This window comes from Penicillium maclennaniae (assembly GCF_028827695.1).
Source record: "Penicillium maclennaniae strain IBT 15551 chromosome Unknown utg000003l:1.0-5670915.0:1.0-5674809.0, whole genome shotgun sequence".
NCBI classification, from domain to species: domain Eukaryota; kingdom Fungi; phylum Ascomycota; class Eurotiomycetes; order Eurotiales; family Aspergillaceae; genus Penicillium; species Penicillium maclennaniae.
In genome coordinates, this window is record NW_026623215.1 from 5239172 (window position 1) to 5258600 (window position 19429).

Consider the following 19429-nt stretch of genomic DNA (forward strand, 5'->3'; position numbering starts at 1 on the left):
GTTCAACGCCGTATACCTGCATTCCACGAGAGCGGTACGGCGAATTCTCGGTTGATGATCTGCATGTTACAAGATTGGCTCTACACCCGCTCGCTCTGATTTTGGATTCGTTACTGTAAGCTATGCGTAGCTCTATCGATGGTAATTGCCACCGACCTCCCATTTACGGACATTTCATGACCCGTGCCCACCGACGCGACCGGGGCTCAGATTACAGCGCGATCAACCCAAATTGAGGAAGCCTGGCTAGATAAAGGCAGCAGTCCGCAGCAACCTGAATCCCGACCATGCAGGTATTTAGGCTTCGAGCAGAGCCTTTATTGCTCTAGGGTTCCTTGGACTACTACGTAGAGGGATCATCCACGGGATGACTCGAAATGACTTGGGGTAGCGCAGCGAGGGACTGACGTCCGCACGTACAACCATGCATCATATTCATGCTCGCGTGCAAGGGGACTCCTCACGGATCACTGGTTAATAGTAGTCTCATCGATCACCGCGTGCAAGACAAGGCACTCTTGTCCACTGCGTGGCACCGATCCAGGAACCGATTACTTAATATTAATGCCTGAGGCCTTTATCCCGTCGTCAAACGCGTTGCTTTCGAGACAACAGTGATGAATGAATGTTGACGACCTCTTGAAAATGATGGCCGGTAATCCGGGAACGGTGAAATCGGGCCAAAAATTTCATTCTCGCGGGTTTGAGACGTCCACGGATGTCGCCCGCCGGCAGACTTACCAGGTTGTTCCAGTGGCCGGACACAAACGACCATCAAGCGAGCAGCCTGTTGAATCCCTCAGGTCTCTCAACCTGCGGGGGCTAAAGGAGACCGAAGAAATCTTGGAATCGCCTTTGGAATTTGCTCGAGCCTCGTTGGCCCCTCCCGCTAATCGTTTTACGGCCAGTCAGATTCGTCCTGGTCCGGGAGCATTAGCCCCCCATGTTGGACAACGAAGGAGCTTGTCAGTCGCCCTCGGGTCCAGCCAGAATCCTCTGTTCTCGCTCACCAATCCAAAGTATGGTCTGCCCGCCTCACTGACCGCCAACTTTGGTGCCTTGGGTGTTCACACGATCTATGCTTGGCAGGCATCTTGCTTGTTGGCTCGCGGTCTACTATCGGGCGAGCGGCACTTGGTCTACACAGCCCCCACCGGCGGGGGTAAATCATTAGTGGCCGACGTCTTACTGCTCAAGCGGATCATCGAGAATCCTACCCGTAAGGCTATACTTGTCTTGCCCTATGTTGCTCTTGTCCAAGAGAAATTGAAATGGATGCGTCGCGTTGTGCAAGACGTCGAGAAGAACGTTCCCGAGGAAGAAGATGGTGATTATGACCGCGAATCACAATTTTCACGTAAGCCATGGAGACGACTACAGAAAAATATCCGAGTTACTGGATTCTTCGGTGGAAGCCGATCAACGGCCACCTGGGCTGACACCGACGTCGCCATTTGTACAATAGAGAAGGTGAGTCCAAACTTGGTGCTTTACGCACAATTCTGATTCATGACACTCAGGCAAACTCTTTGATAAATAGTGCAATTGAGGACTGCAGCATTGGAGATCTGGGTGTCGTAGTGCTCGATGAATTACATATGCTTGATGATGAGCACCGAGGATACCTCCTGGAGCTGATGGTCACCAAACTGCTCTTGCTGCAGCAGGACATTCAGATTGTGGGTATGAGTGCTACGCTTTCCGTGCGTCTATTTATATGACTTGCATATGGTCCAAGACTAACAAGGCGCTAGAACACGGAAATGCTGGCTCAGTGGATGAATGCCAAGTTCTATATCTCAACTTATCGGCCGGTTCCCATTGATGAATACTTAGTCTACGAGAACGCGATCTACCCAGCGGCGACATCGAGACAGTTATTCCAAATGGCTTCCAAACTGACCGCCGCATCTTCCTCCTTACATGACACGATACCTCCTGATCGAATCATCGAGCCTTCATCTTTCCAGGAGCTCAGTAATTCTGCGACCAATTCCATGGTAGCATTGGCTGTTGAAACGGCAGCAGCAGGCTTTGGCGCTTTAGTATTCTGCGGTAGTCGAGGAGCATGTCAAATACATGCTGCGACTATCAGCGAAGCTATGCCTCTGCCGTTGGTAGGGTCGGATGAAATGAACAAGCGTGTTGATCTCATTGCTGAGCTGCGGAGTCTCGCGTGCGGTTTAGACCCAGTCTTACAGAAGACTGTCATCAAAGGCGCAGGTTTCCACCGTGAGTATTGATCACCTTGTGTTGCTATGATTTCGCTGCTAACTGTCTTTAAGATGCCGGGATGACAACAGAAGAGCGCGAGTTGATTGCACAAGCTTATGATCAGGGTGTGCTAAGAGTGCTTGTGGCCACTTGTAGCCTCGCTGCTGGGGTGAATCTCCCCGCTAGGCGAGTAATTGTTAATGGTGCTCGAATGGGTCGAGATCTAGTCGGCCCGGCAATGCTGTAAGAAATCATGGTTCAGCGGATCTGATTTATTCCCCACTAATTGAAGCAGACGTCAAATGTGTGGACGGGCAGGACGCAAAGGCAAAGACGAGGCTGGTGAGACCTACCTCATTTGCGTCAAAGCTGACATGGAAGCCGTGTGCAACTTGTTGGATGCTGACATGCCAGCAATTGAGAGCTGCTTGGCTCCCGAGAAGAGAGGTCTGAAAAGGTACGTGATGATCGACTAAAAAAAAATTGCTGTTTGTGTCAAGTAACACCCTCAAGGGCACTACTGGAAGCCGTAGCGACAGGTTTGGTATCTGGAAACGAGGCGATCAAAGAGTATGTCCGGTGTACACTTCTGTATCGGACGCTCGATAAAAAGATTGCCTACCGCATCATGCAATCGGCCTTGCAGGAGCTTATTAACGAACAGCTCTTGCTTTTTAGAGATGATGAGTCCTACGAAGCAACGCTCATCGGACAAGCTGTTGTGGCTTCGGCGTTTTCTCCCGAAGATGGTCTATTCGTTCATGAAGAGCTCAAGCGAGCATTACAAGCATTCGTCATGGACGGTGATATGCACATTTTCTACATGTTTACCCCTCTGCAGGTAGCCATGAGCACGCCAATTGATTGGCAGATCTTTCGCAATCAATTGGACCATATGGACGACAGCGGTCTCCGAGCGCTACAATTTGTCGGCGTCCAGCCAGGATTTGTCAACACGATGTAGGTATTTCAGCCCCATATCGATGACGAAATCAAGCTAAGTAGACGCTGAACAGGGTCCAATCTGGAGCTTCCTTGAAAGAAACAACCCCGGAACAAATTAAACAAGCCCGCATCTACCGACGAGCATACACAGCTTTTCAGCTGCGCGATCTAAGCAATGAGGTCCCCCTTTCGACCATTGCCCAGCGTTACAAGATCCCTCGAGGCACAGTCCAGACACTAGCACAGCAATGCCACGGATTCGCAGCTGGAATTGTCAAGTTCTGTCAACGCATGAAATGGGGCATGCTAGCAGCCGTGTTGGACCACATGCGCGATCGACTTGAGTCGGGGGCCCGAGCAGATCTTCTTGAAATGGCGCAAGTTACTTTTGTCAAGAGCTGGACGGCTCGATTGCTTCGTGATAATGGGTTTAAAAATCTACGCGCTCTGGCTGAGGCCGATCCCAAGGAACTGGTGCCTGTGCTCATGATGGTACGGAATCTCTATATAACGAGTCATGAATGATGGTGCTGACATGTCGTCAATGGCTAGGTCAATCCTCGCAAGGCCCAAAAAAGTCAGCTTTATCCTGGGGAAGCAGAGAAATATGCTGCGAAGTTGTTGACAAAGGCGGAGACTATCATTGCCTCTGCGAATAAGATATGGGGTATGTGTTCCACAAGTCTCATCATCGTGTTGAAACTCGCTAATGCTGAATCATATCAAGATCGCGAGCTTCAGGTTGAATTGGATGAATGAAATCACAATTGAAGGCTTGGAGTTAAGCAACCTTTGACAAAAACGACTAACATCTAAGCCATGCATTGAAGAGCGTTGTCTTGCATAGATATCACAGGTGTCAAAATGGGAATTCATTTTGTCAATTCCGCAATCATTCATCAAAGTTATCCGTATCTAATCCTAGTAAATGGTCTAGAACCCATTTAGTGCATTCTGTGACGCAATAACATTACCCATGTCCACAAAATCAGCCAGCATTGCGTTCGGAGCACGGCCATATAGAGCCTCGCATTCAACTGCTTGTGCCCCAAGACTTCCTTCTCCAGTCTCAGCGTTTGTGATAGCCGCATGCTCACGGTCAGGGACTAGGACCCCTAGAATATCCAGGTCCAAGAAGTGGTTGACAATGTACATGCGGCCTGATGCAGATGCGCCACTGGGACGATTGATGCTGCAGTCTGGAAAAGAAGAGTTGGTCACGTCGTAAGGCGTCTCAAAGTAGTAATCGAACTCGTTGAGGATGTAATCAACTTTACTGGTGTCGGCACCGTAGTCTGTGCGGGATTATGGTTAGCATGATGCTCGTTTGCAGTGACGGAAACTCACCTAAGAAGACTACCAGTCTTTTCCCGCTGGAGATCATATCACCAAGAGTGGGCCAGCTGCCGATAGCAAGGGTATCAGGACTCGAAGATGGGACAAATGCATAGGAATCGATGCCACTGCTGGTGAACGTGTCTCGAAACTCGGTAATAGCGACCGAGTCCCCATTGGTTAGAAGCAGGGTCACCACTTCGTTTGGATTCTCATCCAGCCAGGTTTTGACTGTTACAAGGAATGCCTCGAGGGTTCCTGCATCCTCGAGCCAGCAAGATGTATGACACAATTCCAGGACGTTGGTGTCTAGAATTGCATGGTGCGTCTGGGCCTGAAGGAACCTGATTCCCATGTCCAGCTGGGCCTGGATGTCGATGTTCTGGTTCTGTTGGGGGAGTTCTCCGACAAACGGGGAGTCGTGCGATCCCATGAACGTGATATTTGAAAATGAGCGCGTACAATACTCTGGGCGGCCGTTGCAGGTAGTCGCAGCAGCGATAGCTGTCTTGGACGCCGAAGCGGACATATTCAAGGATGCGGATGCTCTTGATAGCAGCCTCGAGTCTCCTGGAATACCCCGTACATGTCGGCAAAGCAAGAGTGCACCGAGCAGAGCTCGGCTCAGTCCGTTTCGAATAGAACTCATCGTATCCGTGTTACAGAAAAAGGGACAGTAGAGAGCGGTCTTGAAGCAGCCAGGAAAGGAAAGCGGACTCTTTCACTGTCATCAAATGTCATTCAAAGAAGGACCGTGATCACTGTTCTAGCACACGGCAGGTATCATGACTATATAAGTTCGCGGGCAGTCATGCCGCCCGTAGGAAGTGACCAGGTCCCCAGCATTCCGCATGTTGTCGATCCCTAGCCACCAAGAAAAACATACAGCGAGATCCGGATGACGAAGATCACGGCCTCATGGCTGCTTCGGTCATAATGATAGGGCACCGGGACACCGTCCAGCATGAGCGCACCCCTGTGACTTGATGTAACAGCAACCCTGCGCTAGGTCAGGAACAGCAAGAAGACCTCCAGTATCTAAAGGGGGCTGGGACTTTGTATCCACCGCGTAAGTGGTACAGCTGCGGGTGCTTCGTGGTCGCGTTCAGGCCAGGTCCCGCCAATGACGGATGCTTGATGCACGGTCGGAGATGGCTTGGTACGGAGATTTGTTGACAACCGGGTTATATGCTCGAATCGAGCAAGTGTGTGACTATTTGGACAGTAGTGCCTCTCGTGGAGTCGCATGACTTCAAAGATAATCTATTGCCAAAAGCTGACTTACCATTCAAATGCCCAGAAAGCACCCGTGGGCTTGCTGACAATGGCAAGTCGTGGACATGCATAAGGCGTTCCTCTGTCTGAAGACTTCGGGAAGTGTTGATTGCCAGAGTCAAAGATTGTACGTGCTCAGAAGACATGATAGGTTATATGCAATGCTCTCTCGAGCACTATCACTTACATTTGGAGCTTAATATCGAACATTCGGGATCTTCTTCCTGAACTTGAAAGCTATGTATATCTTGCGGGCTGTAAACATAACCCCAGCGATAATCCCAAAATTCTTTCCTATTCGGATAGCAAAGAGGTGACGCTCAAGTGCATGAAAATGCAATCAAGATGCCAAATTATTCATGAAATCATCAGGCATAAATTCTCTAGGCGCGATTAATGTCACTTCATTGAGGCCAAGCACTTGGGGTATAAACGTGTCTCCGATGATGGGAACCCGGCTAATGGATATACCGCCAGGAACATCTACACGTCCCCCGTTCCTGCTTCTTTCGAACCAAAATACAAAGTATAAGACCCGACTATACGACTGGAATATAAGGCACGATTCAACACAATAAAGAATACCAGGAAAAAAATCGGTTATCATGGAACGTGGACTGAGCCGGGCGGTGAATCCCCGCTCCAAGACGAGGCTCCGCCCCAGGCAGCGCGCATTTCACGTAGTTCATGTCCGAGCTTGAATGGGCCTCCGTCCTGATCCCGCATCACTTCCGAGGAAGAGAAACCACGAGCTGCATCTCATCTTCTATCTGACCGACTAGGAAGCTTTATCTCCCTGATCCGGCTCCAGCAATGATCATTCGGACACCTCGCTCATGAGCTCGATGGCCGAGGGCAGTGAGGGCAGGGAACGAGAGGATGAGCTTGATCTGGGCAATGAAGACGACTTTCCCCAACAGGCTGACCATGAGACCCTCGCCCTTGAGGGTCAGCCCTCCTCGCAGGAGTTCGTCGACCAGGAATTGGACTCAGGAGACAATGTGGAGGTACAAGATCAGGCCTCCGAAAAGACTGTCGCACCCGCAGGCCCCGAACTCCCCCAGACTCCTCCGGCGCAACACGCGCAGTTCAACGCCACTTCGGGAAGTGTAGACGAAACAGCCTCGACCCCTGATGATACCCCGTCTTTACATGTCAGTGATGCCCTGCGCGCTCAGCCACTGGTAGCTTTCTAATTGTCAATAGGGATCTGTTCTGTCCTCCCAAAGCAGCAGTGCGCTAGCATTGCGAAGCTCTCCACGAGTCAGCCCCAGTCCAGCACACCGTCCCTTTGACCTCCGCTTCCAATCCCGGCTATCCTCATCGACTCTTAGCCCCTCTAGGCAGGGCTCGCCATTCCTTGCCCATCTCCATTCCCGGCAATCATCCTTTACGAGCCAGCTTTCGCCGACACCAGAATCGGACAACGAACCGACTCAGAGCCCATGGGATGTCGTACGATGGACAAAGCTGCGAAAAATAACTGGGCAAGCCTTTTCAGAGATTGGGAAGCGCAACTTTGGGCGGCCCACATGCCTGGCGGTTTCTACGTCCATTGTGATCGGTACCTCGAAAGGAATTATTCTGGTATTTGATTATCAGCAGAGCTTGAAGACTATCATCGGGACTGGTACGAAAGGTACGTTCGTCATTTCCTCGGAGACTGGATTCATACTGACAATCTGCCAGCTGTTGAATGCGGACCCATCACAGCTCTAGCACTGTCTGCAGATCACTCCACTGTGGCCGGAGGACATGAAACGGGTGATATTTACACATGGGAAATCTCTCGATCAGCACGACCCTTTCTCCATATAACCCCACTTCCAGCAAATCAAGTTGATACTCGAACATCCGATGGGCATATCGCGGGATCCGCGGTCATTCATATCGGCTTCCTTGGCACCCGGCGCACTGCAATCGTTTCAGCTGATACCAGAGGAATGGCATTTTCCCATTTGGCAACACGAGGCACGGGATCATTGGGTCGAACCATCAAGACGACTCGAATCCTGGGCCGATATCCAGCAACTGCGCCGGAAGAGCGCCGGCGAAAACCTAGCTCTGTCTTAGCTTTCTCCCCTCTACCTCTTGGCAACGTTGAGCAACCGTACGACTCATTAGGTCTTGTTGCCATGTTGACACCTTACCTTTTAGTGATAGTGTCCACAACTCCGGTCGCGCAAACCCAACACAAAGCGCCGCGGCCCAAGGAAGTCCCGGCGCACAGTGCCATGACTGGAGCTCTAGCCTGGTTCCCCGCCATTCGGCTGAAGGGCAAAGATAGCCAGACGTCGAACACCAAGCTCGTCTATTGCTGGTCCAATGTTTTGACTGTGCTGGACGTGACAGAAGCGGAGACTGACGAGCCATTGGACCGCGATCGGCGGCCTAGCCTTGTTTTCAGAGCGCGAAGTAGATGGAAGGCCGAGGAGGCTATCGTCGCCGTTCAATGGCTCAGTCGATCTGTGCTAGCAGTGTTTACGATCACCCAGCGACTGCTGATCCTTGAGGATTACACTATGCATGTCACAGAGTCCATCGATCTTGCCCACCGCCACATCTATCATACCGACCTTTTCTCATCCCAACTCCATAATCTTGTCGAGCAACTTGATGAAGAAGATACGTCGATGCATGGCGTCGTGGCTGATGCGTTTTACATGAGCTTCCGGGCCTATAAAGGCCGGCTTTTCTTGCTTGGCTACAATGAAGCCCAGGTCGGTAACCTCTCCAACTGGGCTGACCGACTCCTTGCTCTCATGGAAGCGGGTGATTTTATTGGAGCTATTCGATTGGCGACATCTTACTATACGGGAGCCGCAGAGAAGCTCACAGTTGGCCTTCCCGAAGAGGATGCTTTGAGACAACCAATTGTCCAAGAAAAGCTCCTTGAGATGATCTCTGCGTCTCTCAAGTATGCTTTTGGGCGTAATGATGAAGCACACAACGGGCGCGTACAGAACGAACAGCTTGAGGAACTCGCTGAAGTTTCCATCGCCGCTTGCATCTATATGGACGATGTCGAGTTTCTGTGGGAAGAAGTGTTCACTTGGTATGAGGAGCAGGGATCCGCAGGAATTTTCCTCGAGGTCCTTGAACCGCGTATCATTGATGGAACCATTCGCTCACTTCCCCCGATTGCTGTCAAAGCTCTGATCAATCATTTCATCAAAACCCACTCGCCTGGCCGTCTGGAGGAAATTATCTGTCTGCTAAACACTACGACGATGGATATTGACCAAGTCACAACCCTATGCAAACAACATAACCTGTTCGATGCGTACATTTATGTGTGGAACCGTTGTCTAGCAGACTACATTGGGCCACTGGAGGAACTCCTGCAGATGATCCCCACTCAGACCGAGCCTCTGGTCAATGGAGACTATGCTCTCGAAGTGACAAAGCACACTAACGCGATGAAAAGTTTCGCTTACCTGTCCTTCGTGCTCACTGGACGTATCTACCCCACTGGGGATGAGATGGATGAAACCGAGGCATCACGGGCCAAGCTATCTCTGTATCAATATCTTTTCTCGGGCAATCTAGAGCCTGTCGACGGCTCTAGTGAGACCAAATCATTCTCACAACTCCGGGCTCTGCTCAAGTTTGATGCGTCCAGCTTCATGAGCATGCTCAACGAAGCTTTCGAGGACAGCTTCCTCAACGAGCCCGACTCCGAAGAAAGCCCTTCTCCAGGAGCGTCGATCAATCGACAGTACCTGATCAGCATTTTGCTCCAAGTCATGGATGCGTCTTCTTTCACTCCTGCTGATACCATTTACCTGGACATGTTTGTTGCACGCAATCTCCCCAAATACCCCCAGTACATTCTTCTTTCAGGCACAACTCTGCATCAGGTCCTGACCCGCCTGTGTCAATACCCGGACGAGAGCATGGCCGACGACTGCGAATTGAGTGCTGAGTACTTGCTGTCTTTCTACCATCCACCGGATATCCAGAGCATGGTGCCGTTGTTTCAGGCAGCTCGCTTTTTCCGGATTTTGAAGTCCATCTATCGCTCTGAAAAGCAATATCCGCAATGGATCATGACATATCTCGAAGATCCAAATGACAAAGAGGCCATTTTCACCTCCATACATGACTGTCTCCGCTCGGGATCCGGGCTAGGCAAGAAGCAGAGGAAAGATGTCGTGGATGTGGTTCAAAAGCATGCCAGAGAGATTGCTGATATTGACGTGATGCGGACTGCTCAGACAATGCAGATCCTAGCTCCTGAAGTCCATTCTACATTTTTACAAGTGCTGGAACACGACACCTACAGACAATACCAGTATCTTCGAGTCTTGGTGGAACCCGCTGGCCCAAGTGGTGAAAAGCCTCCGTCTGTCGAGAACTCAATGATCGAACGCTACGTGCAGCTTCTTTGCAAATACAACCCCCAACATGTGGCAGACTTTGTTGAAGGCTTACGAGTTGGCGACATTCATCTTGAGGAGCTTCTTCCGGCCATTGAGGAGAGTGGGGTCATTGATGCCGCCGTGATTCTCCTTGCTCGACAGGGCCAAGTGCGAGCAGCTATGGACCGTCTCATTGCACACCTGAGCACGCTGGAGTCGGGCCTGATTGGCATACTGCAAAGCGCCAACCAGACTCCAGACACGGCGACTACAGTGGAAGCGATTGATGATCTGCTTGATTCCCTGAATAAGTATGCCGGGGTCGGAACCTGGCTCTGCCAGGTTCAGTCTAAGACTGCGAAGCCGAGTCGACCGAGCCTGAATGGACAGCGTGGCGTGTCGCCCCTTGAGCAGGCCCTCACATTCGACGAAAATCTCTGGCTTGACCTTATCGAGGCAGTGGTGCGCATTGCTAGCAACGTGTTTGCACTCTTGGATCAACAGTCCAAGGTCTCGGAGACGCATCAGCCAGCATCCCCACGAGGGGACACTGGACGGTTGACTACATCATTCCGCGCCCTCATCCAGCAGGCCTTCACGACATTACTTGCCAGCACCGTCAAAGGTGGTACTTCATCCAGCAGTGAACGCACCGACATGTCCTTCCTCCGCATTCTCCGCGCGTTTCTCACGCGGGCTGCTACCTGGTCACCATCCCTCCTTGAGCTGCGAGCCGTCTTGGCATCTATCTTCTCCGCGTATTCCTATGAGAAATCCCTCCTGGCCCTGGCTAACGGCATGCTCGACCGCGACCTCTTCGTGCACGTGGACGAGGTCACCCGACTCCGGCAACAAGGCTGGCGACCTCGTGGCCAAGTGTGCGAGATCTGCCGACGACGAACCTGGGGCATCAATGTGGGCTCATCACACTGGACCGCATGGGAAAAGCGACAACGCGACCAACACCACCGCCGTATCGCCAAGCGACTCGAAGAGGGATATAATCCGGCCGAGCGGGGCAAGGGTAAAGCGGCAGCTGTAGACGCGGGCCAGCTGCCCCTGATGGACAATCCGCAACACCATGCCTTGGAGGAAGGGGTCGAGACCGGGTCGACCGGCGATCTTCCCCTTGAGCCGGTGGTAGTTTTCTCGTGCCGACATCTGTACCACCGGCAGTGCGTTCTAGATGCCAGTACCCATAAGCGACCCACGGATTTGGATTCGCATTCGCATTCCTTCGCCGAGATAAAGAATGGGTAGGGGTCGAGTTATTCTGTCCGGCGTGCACATAGCGATCTTCCTCCATTCTTCCACCCCCCCCCCCCGGCTTTTCCTTCCTTTTTTTTTCTCTTATCTTTCCTTTCTCTTTTTCATTTACCTATGCAAGAGATTCTATAGGTGGCAGTTGCAATATGACAGGAACGTGCTATATACTTCCTTCACCATCTCCCTGGTTCATTTCTCCTCACCCCCATAATCTGGCAGTGATGAAGCTCATACGTACATGGGCAACACGTGTACCTCTCAACGCTGCGGCATTAGCTACCTCTTGTTTCCTTTTGTCATTTGGGAATTACACCAAGAGTCATCTCGGGGATCGGACGATGATCCCAAAGCGAGTGTGGCCGAGTGGTTAAGGCGGAGGAGTACGTTGCCACACCTCTTCCCTCCGGCATCTCGTATACTAATCGATCCATCAGTTTAAGCAAATTAAATACTAAAACCCCTCTTTCGAAAGAAATCTAGGGTTCGAATCCCTACGCTCGCATTTTTTTATTATTATTTTTTAAACTTTGTATCTTGGGTTGCGAATCGACACCAATGGTCTTGAGCGTTCTAGTTCTTGTCCAGGTTCTATTAAGTATCGGGTGTGGATAGCCCAGTGTAGAAGGGATAGAGGTAATGGCACGATCACAGGTGAGGGTCTTCGTAGTCTCGGTCCTAGTGGATGAGCGGCTGGGGCCCGGCTCCCGGCTCCCGGCACAAGGGAAATGGGTCCCGAGGGCGACTCTCTCTATCTGCGACCTCCCCCACAATGTGATGGGTCGAGCATGTATATCGAAGACTACTTCTTACCTCTCGGTGATGTCGGATGTCACTAGAAATCTCAAATTGACATCTGAAATAAGCATAGAGATGAAATGGGGGATCGGCAGGAGACTACCAGTACCGTAGTGATGAGGGTCGAGGGGGTGCCGAGTATACCGAAAAGACCGAAAAGTCTGGATGATTCCCGATGGTCTCGCCCGACTTGGACCAGGCTCAATTCTCAGGTTTTTATTTTTTATTTTTTAGATTTTTGATTGTTGGAATTTTTCAGTTCTTTGGCCTTTCCACGGGTTTCGAGTTTCCTTTCGCTCATCTGCCAAGAAGAACCAAGGGTGCAGGCGTTGAAAGAACCTGGAAATCAAGACTATAGAAAAATGAGCAAGATAGGCAAAAGGAATAAAAAAAAAAAAAGAAAGAAAATTAGAAAAAGCTTAATTGAGTTGTCACGACCCACGATTCGTCGATCTTCCTCGCCACCCAGTGACTTGTCTCGTGACTTTTCAGGGAAAAGACAACCGCTCACTCGCTCTTCGGCGCAACATTGGCGGTTGCCCGCCACAATCTCCACCTCGAATCCATGTCCAGCGAGTCAGCAGTCAGGCCGCTGTGATCACCCTGCGGTTCCGAAACACCCCATCCCGAGCGCTTGTCTAATCCGCTGGGTTCCAGACGCTACAGTACAGTCCCCCCTGCTGAAACAGGAGAAGGCGTGCACCTAAACCCTTTCGGACCTGGCGAACAGTGCAATCAGATGTGATCGGCTTCTGTCCAGCTGCCCCGATGATCGTCAGTGTTGCAGTGTGCCTGATCAGATGCAGGAGCTGCCCTGAACCGGGTGATTCACCATGGCGTCACAATCCCCAATGGGTAGAGACTGCAAAGAGGGCGCCATGGTCTAGCCCGAGACGATGAATGGTTCTGGTTCGCAACGACCGGACAGGTTCCATTGTTCCCTCGAGAAGAACTAGAACCATCGGCTTATCCAGGCGAAGATGGGGGGAGGGTGAGTCCTCAGCCCCAGCTTCGGTGCGTTTCAGCGTTTGGGACCCGCCGTTCGGAGGGTAGCAGACTTGCCCTCCTGCCGCAGTGAAAATATTTCGCGTTTCGTATCTCTCACATGGGTCAACGGGTCCCTGTCATGCATGTTCCACTGGAGTCTCAAGATCGGGTCTGGTGGAGGGTGCTCCACGCGTCGATAACTTTCTTTCGCCCCCCCTTGTATAAAGAATTCGTTTCTCCCCTGATGCATTCGCTTCTCCTTCATCCTAGACCTGTCCTTCCTTTGTTCGTGTGCTATTTACATTCCTTGAAAGGCTATATACCCCACATCCTTTTCGTGGGTTGTATACTTGCCTTCCATCCTTTACTTTCCTTTTTAGTGACCTCTGCGAGGCACATTCGGTCTTTGACAATTTTTTTCCCCACTTTCTCTTGAGTTTAGCACGCGACACAATGCACTTCACGATCACTGTTCTTTCTGGTCTGGGTCTGTTTGCCCACCTCAGCGCGGCCGGCTACACGCTGCAAGCCGATTATGGCACCGATGATTCCTTCTTTAACGGGTTCGACTTCTATACCGACAAGGATCCCACGGACGGCTATGTGAGCTATGTCGATCAGTCGACCGCTTCTACCAATGGTCTCATCAGCACCGGTAGCGGCTCGGTCTACATTGGTGTAGATCACTCCAACGCCGCCTCCTCCGGCCGCCAGAGTGTTCGTCTGCAGAGCACCCAGACCTATACCCATGGTCTGGTGATCTTGGATCTCGGGCACATGCCCGGTAGTGTCTGTGGTACATGGCCATCCTTCTGGATGCTCGGTAATAACTGGCCCAACAATGGCGAGATTGATATCATCGAGGGCGTCAGCACTGCATCCACCAACCAAATGGCCCTGCACACCAGCGACGGCTGCTCCATCAACAACTCCGGCTTCAGCGGTTCCCTCACCACCAGCAACTGCTATGTCGAGGCCTCCGGTCAGTCGCCCAACTCCGGCTGTGCCATCCAGGGCTCCAGCACCCAGGGTTACGGTGACGGGTTCAACCAGGCTGGCGGCGGTGTCTACGCCACCGAGTGGACCAGTGATGCCATCAACATTTACTTCTTCTCCAATTCTAGCGTCCCATCCGACATCACCAGCGGTGAACCCGACCCCTCGGGCTGGGGTACTCCCGCCGCCAGCTTCACTGGATGTGATATCGACTCTCACTTCAGCGAACTCCAAATTGTCTTCGATATCACTTTCTGCGGTAAATGGGCTGGCGACATGTGGTCCTCAAGCTCCTGCTCTTCCTACGCTAGCACCTGCAACGACCACGTCGCCAACAATCCTTCCGCCTTTGAGCAGACTTATTGGGAAATCAACTCCCTAAAGGTCTACCAGGATAGCAGCTCCACCAAGCGTGACACTATCCTCGAGCCTCTCGCCAAGGTGCCCATCCCCGTCGATGCCAACGAGTCCGTCGAGGAGCCCAAGGTGGAGCGTTCAGCTCCCTATGTTCGCCCTGCTCCTCGCCCCGCCTGGAAGCATCGCCGTAATGCCTTCAAGCACGGCCACGGTCACAGCCACTAAGCTGGCACATGATGTATTACGACTTGACTTGCAGGCTGGAACTTTAGAAAGAGATCTGTGATCTCGTCAGATGATTTGATGTTTGATGATTGTGTGCTGGGCATTTACATTTGTTTATTTTCTCGTCATGTTCATGGTCACATGGACCTGCATTTTTTTTTTACTCTGTTTCATGATCTGCAGGTTTGAAATTTTTTTCTCTGAGGCGCAATGTTTGTATACCCGTTTTCCCACTCATCTACAAAGCACATATTTGCATTGCACCAAGGCACATATTTGCATCACGACTGCATCTTCACATGCAATAGAAAAGTATTGGTTCAATAGAAGTTCTCTACTCCCAAAGCGACTTTGATCCCAAATCTTGAATAACATCTGAGCCCAAGGCACCTTGTAGTCTATGCCCGTCATTTTTCGAGATGCTACGACTAGCCTGCAAGGCTAGGACTTGGTTCTCCAGAGATTCCACGTGAAAAGAAATCAGGAACATACATCAAAATCATTACTATGTACAACTCCATTTGAAGATACATCCATAAACTAAACTCATGGAGCCGGCGCAAACGCAAGAACATCCCTATTATCATCCGTCAAACGCCCCCATTCAAGCAGAAGCCGGAAGAAATAAATCTCCATATCCTCCTTTCTCAAGGCAACTTCCGTCCATTTCCGTCCCTGCTCAGCAATCCACGCCCCCTGTTCACTATGCGCCTGCATGCGCATCGGATGGCGCGGATCGTCATGGTTCGGCACGCCGGCGAAATAAGCCAATGTGCTCCACAGGCCGTGTAGTCGGATATCGACGGGGATGAAGTGGAACCATGAGATGACGCGTGAGTCGAACCATTGGCGGAAAAGGCCTGTTCTCAAGGGGAGGCTGTGGCTTTGTAGGAAGGGGAGGAATCGTCCGCTGAAGCCTGCACCGTCAAGGTCGAAGAGGAAGCGGTGTGACCAGTGGGATTGGAAGTCGACGTGAGAGATGGTGCCCATCTCTTGGTACTGGATGTCGCAGTCTTCGCAGCGTTGGATGGGATCGGCGAGGTGGACGTTGGTTTGGAGGTCGAGGCGTGAGGTGGGTGCGGTTCCGTCCATGATTTCGTACTTGTAGAGGCCTTGGCCGGCGGGGAGAAGGACGGATACTTGGTTTTCGGTGTTGTTGTTAATGAGATGAACGAAGCGCTGTCGAGGGATGCCTTTCCAGTCGTTGAAGCGGCTGTATCCCTCGGATGTACTTCCGACCCAGTAGAGGGAGTTATCCTTTTCCTCGTATGCCGGGTCCGGATACTCTTTTGACGGCTGGTACTTCATTTTGTCCATGTAGTTCCATGGACTAGGGTAGAGAATGTCGTTGAACCCTGTGAGAGCGCTTTGACTGAAGACGGGGATCAGCTCTTGGGATACCTTGAACGAGGCTGGAGAGATCAACAGGCCGTGTAAGAATGCCAAATCGGGCTGATGGCAAATTTCAGAGGCCAGATTAAAATCTAACGGGAATTGTCCCATGGTATGAGGCTCTGCACAGCCCAGGCAGATGTCACGACGGTTCCAGATGCGTCGAGTGCGTGCCCTGGACGATGGAGGGCAGACTGCGCTCACGTATGGATCCCAGATACCTCGCCATGCACCGTCTGTGAAGACAGTCTCGTGGGTCTGATCAGCAGGCTCGATAGAACCCCAACCTTGATCTCTGTTGGCAGACCAGCGGTCTATCACGGCTCCCGAGGCAATAGGCTCACGCGCCCTCGCCGCTCGCTTTAGCCGCATGGTCTTCTCCCAAGGTACCGCGACTCTCGGCTCGTCATTCAAGTTGAAGACGAGGTCCATGTCTGGTAGATACTGGGAAAAATTTTCGATCATATCTGCAGCGCCCTTGACCATCCATGCATGTGTTGGCTTAACGCCGTCCTGGACCTTCGGTTTTCCATTGCGAATGCTGATTGCCCCGAGGTCGTTGAAAGGATTTGTCGCCAATTTCTGAGTCATATCCCGGATTTGCGCGGGAGGAATAGCTCGGAAAGGAAGGATATCGTTGTGAATCTGATCAAATTCGTCGATAATTAATGAGGATCGATTCGTTGCGTATTCCCACCATTTGTCGAAACCAGGAGGCGGAAGCTGTGTATATCGTTTTTGGTATTCCAGAACAGCATCTTCGAGAGTTTTGCTGGAGCCAGCCTGGGCGACGTATTCGTCGAAATGATTGGAACCTTTGTGAATGAGGAGGTCGATTGGGTGTAAGTGCGCGAATTGGTGCTTGCCCATGGCGAAGACGGCGCCAAGTGCACATCAGGATAGTGAACACTATCTGAAGCGTAATGTTCACACGAGAGAGCGACTTTGAATCTTCATCGGAAATGATGCGCGCAAGAAGAAAGAGGACGACACCGGTAGATGATGTCACCACAGTGAGAACGGCATGAGTCGTTGAAATAAAAGGGAACGGCATCTGTTGTAGAAGGAAGGTCGACGTCGCGGCAAAGTAAATGAATACGAAACTGCCAAAGATCGAGAGACCAAGAATGCCGTAATGAGGCAACTATAAAAGTTTAGCTTCTATGCACAGGAGAGGATGGAGAAATCCTCACCATCTGCGAAGCCGACGCAAGCAAGAACACGATCAATAAAGCCTCGCCGAGAGCACTGCGTGAGTATTTCACATCTAAGAATGGCTGGCCACTGTGTTCAGGACGACTGTTCGTAACCCGGTACGAGATAAAACTCCAAGCCAAAGCGATGCCCTATAATGATGGTCAGATATACTCGTCAAAGAGTCCTCCACATTGAGACTTACCAAGAGACCCACTCCCAGTGACACCAATGCTCGCTTTCTCCGCTGTCCCTCGTGATCAGCACCGGCGCGACTTAAATCGGCAACCCCGATTAGCAGGATTGAATCTATCAAAGTGCTAAGAACTCTGATGACCCGAAGACGTGCTGCTGCATGGATAATGATCGGGCAAACGTAAGTGGACTGGCTACCACTTGTCAAGGAAGAGACTAGATAGCCCGCAATCGAGAGAAAGGTTGCAGCGATGATTCCTCGAGCGCGGCTTTTCGTCACGAAGTGGAAGCTTCGTCGACACGTAGAGTAGGCCAATTGGGCAGGTAGTCTTTGGAACCGTTGCAAATGTACATACTCCTCCCGCGGTTGGGATCTTTGGTTGCGCCAGTAGTCGTAAATTGAGACTATCAACGGGATGGCGTACTATTTCGGTAGGAGACGGTCAGGATTTTGACCAAAGAATAACAGAAGAGCAGGGTGATCCTTACAGAATATCCATCAGGCACGCACTCTGAATGGAGAGTAACTCGGCGAAACAGCTCAACTCGCAAGCCACAGAGAGTCAACAACAGGCCGACCCTCCACCAAAACCGGGATAGCCAGAAGCGAGTCCGCGGTAGGACAGGTTCGTTGAAACCTAGGATAGGAGATGATGCAGACGAGCTCCGCGGCGACGACGATAGTTCAAATTGGTCGGATGAGGGTACGGCACTCCATTGAGGCTTCGGCGAAAATGCCCGAGATGCTGCCGGCGCAAACCTACCCAGAGTGATGAAGACGACTCCGGTGAGGAAGCAGACCAGAACGGCCGTATGAACTGGGCGGTCTTTGCTCGTTCATCGTCAGTCTACGCGCTTCCACAAGATTGATCGCGACTCACCGAATGCGAATGTAGCATTATAAGATGCGGCGAGGAAAAAAGAGCTCAAAAAGAAGATCCTAAAAGACGCGCGACCATTACTAAATGCCGTTTTTCCCTGTTGGAAAGCGTCCGCTGTTGACTTACCCCACACAGACCTTGAGCCCAGTGTCGGCGGAGATTGATACCATCATGCGCCCAAGCTTTATCTTTCTGAGCAAATGGTATCCCAGGCCATTGCGAATCTTCGCAAGAGGGTCAACGGTCCGGCTGAAGAGCGTGTCGTTGGCGTGACAGTCGCAAGAAGATAGTCAGGACATGGCCGAAAGGGACGGGGACCCTTCCCAGTGGAGACCTCAAAGGAGATTGACACTGGTCTGGATGGCCGGAGGACTGGTTGAACCAACCGCTCGAAAGATGCAGCTAATCAGAAAGGGCACACCCAGGCTCGCCGGTGATCAAGTTGCGTCAATAGTGGGTGCTTTGGATACGCCGGTCCACGCAACCATGGGCTCTCCCTCTACGAGCAAATGGCCTCCGTCCAATGGGACGCCCGGAAAGTACGATAATTTCCACTGCGGCATCTTTCTTGGCCTTGATTCCTCCCTGGCAGGAATGCGCCTCCCAGCAAGATATGCCCGGGCGATCAGCATCGAGAATCAAGACTTATCTCCCGCGCGCTCCACTTGGCGCATCGTGAGTGTCACAGCGCACGAGATCGGCAAAAAGCATCACTCAATCTGGGTTCCTGATCTGTCTCGCTTCTCTGGAAGGCTGGAAAAGGAATTATCCTGAGGCGTAGTGCAACGGTCCGAGCACCGAGCACCATCTCAGCGCGTCATTCAAGGGAGGTGGAGCAACGTGTTTCTCAAAGCGGCGGGGCTTGTCCCAATGAGGTAACTCATATTGAGCCCCCTTCAGAGTCATGTGATATGTTAATCCGAGCGGAGGCGGTGAATGGACCCAGAGGCAAATCGGCAGGCGGTATGGACTTGCAGTATGATTTTTTCTTTCCTTAGTCTAAGTTAGGAC

General features: G+C 51.5%; 6 protein-coding genes across 6 annotated transcripts; 4 read left to right on the forward strand and 2 right to left on the reverse strand.

The window, feature by feature from the left end:
* Nucleotides 1–648: 648 nt before the first annotated feature.
* On the forward strand, nucleotides 649–3918 carry N7477_004074 (DEAD/DEAH box helicase; the record flags this gene model as incomplete). The annotated part of the gene is made up of 9 exons (XM_056965737.1): nucleotides 649–1470; nucleotides 1521–1703; nucleotides 1755–2232; nucleotides 2286–2457; nucleotides 2510–2671; nucleotides 2728–3174; nucleotides 3231–3651; nucleotides 3712–3826; nucleotides 3887–3918. 9 exons carry the CDS (start codon nucleotides 649–651, stop codon nucleotides 3916–3918), a joined length of 2832 nt encoding a protein of 943 aa, XP_056825690.1.
* Nucleotides 3919–4092: 174 nt separating this feature from the next.
* N7477_004075 (uncharacterized protein) lies at nucleotides 4093–5143 on the reverse strand (the record flags this gene model as incomplete). The annotated part of the gene is made up of 2 exons (XM_056965738.1): nucleotides 4093–4454; nucleotides 4507–5143. 2 exons carry the CDS (start codon nucleotides 5141–5143, stop codon nucleotides 4093–4095), a joined length of 999 nt encoding a protein of 332 aa, XP_056825691.1.
* Nucleotides 5144–6605: 1462 nt separating this feature from the next.
* N7477_004076 (CORVET complex membrane-binding subunit VPS8) lies at nucleotides 6606–11390 on the forward strand (the record flags this gene model as incomplete). The annotated part of the gene is made up of 3 exons (XM_056965739.1): nucleotides 6606–6923; nucleotides 6976–7408; nucleotides 7459–11390. 3 exons carry the CDS (start codon nucleotides 6606–6608, stop codon nucleotides 11388–11390), a joined length of 4683 nt encoding a protein of 1560 aa, XP_056825692.1.
* A 2241-nt stretch (nucleotides 11391–13631) lies between these two features.
* Nucleotides 13632–14756, forward strand: N7477_004077 (glycoside hydrolase family 16 protein; the record flags this gene model as incomplete). The annotated part of the gene is made up of 1 exon (XM_056965740.1): nucleotides 13632–14756. One exon carries the CDS (start codon nucleotides 13632–13634, stop codon nucleotides 14754–14756), a length of 1125 nt encoding a protein of 374 aa, XP_056825693.1.
* A 546-nt stretch (nucleotides 14757–15302) lies between these two features.
* N7477_004078 (putative capsular associated protein) lies at nucleotides 15303–18591 on the reverse strand (the record flags this gene model as incomplete). The annotated part of the gene is made up of 7 exons (XM_056965741.1): nucleotides 15303–17009; nucleotides 17059–17292; nucleotides 17342–17494; nucleotides 17548–17961; nucleotides 18027–18364; nucleotides 18419–18498; nucleotides 18545–18591. 7 exons carry the CDS (start codon nucleotides 18589–18591, stop codon nucleotides 15303–15305), a joined length of 2973 nt encoding a protein of 990 aa, XP_056825694.1.
* Nucleotides 18592–18904: 313 nt separating this feature from the next.
* N7477_004079 (uncharacterized protein) lies at nucleotides 18905–19192 on the forward strand (the record flags this gene model as incomplete). Its single annotated transcript, XM_056965742.1, has 1 exon — nucleotides 18905–19192. The coding sequence occupies one exon, from the start codon at nucleotides 18905–18907 to the stop codon at nucleotides 19190–19192; it is 288 nt and encodes a 95-aa protein (XP_056825695.1).
* Between the last annotated feature and the right edge of the window lie 237 nt (nucleotides 19193–19429).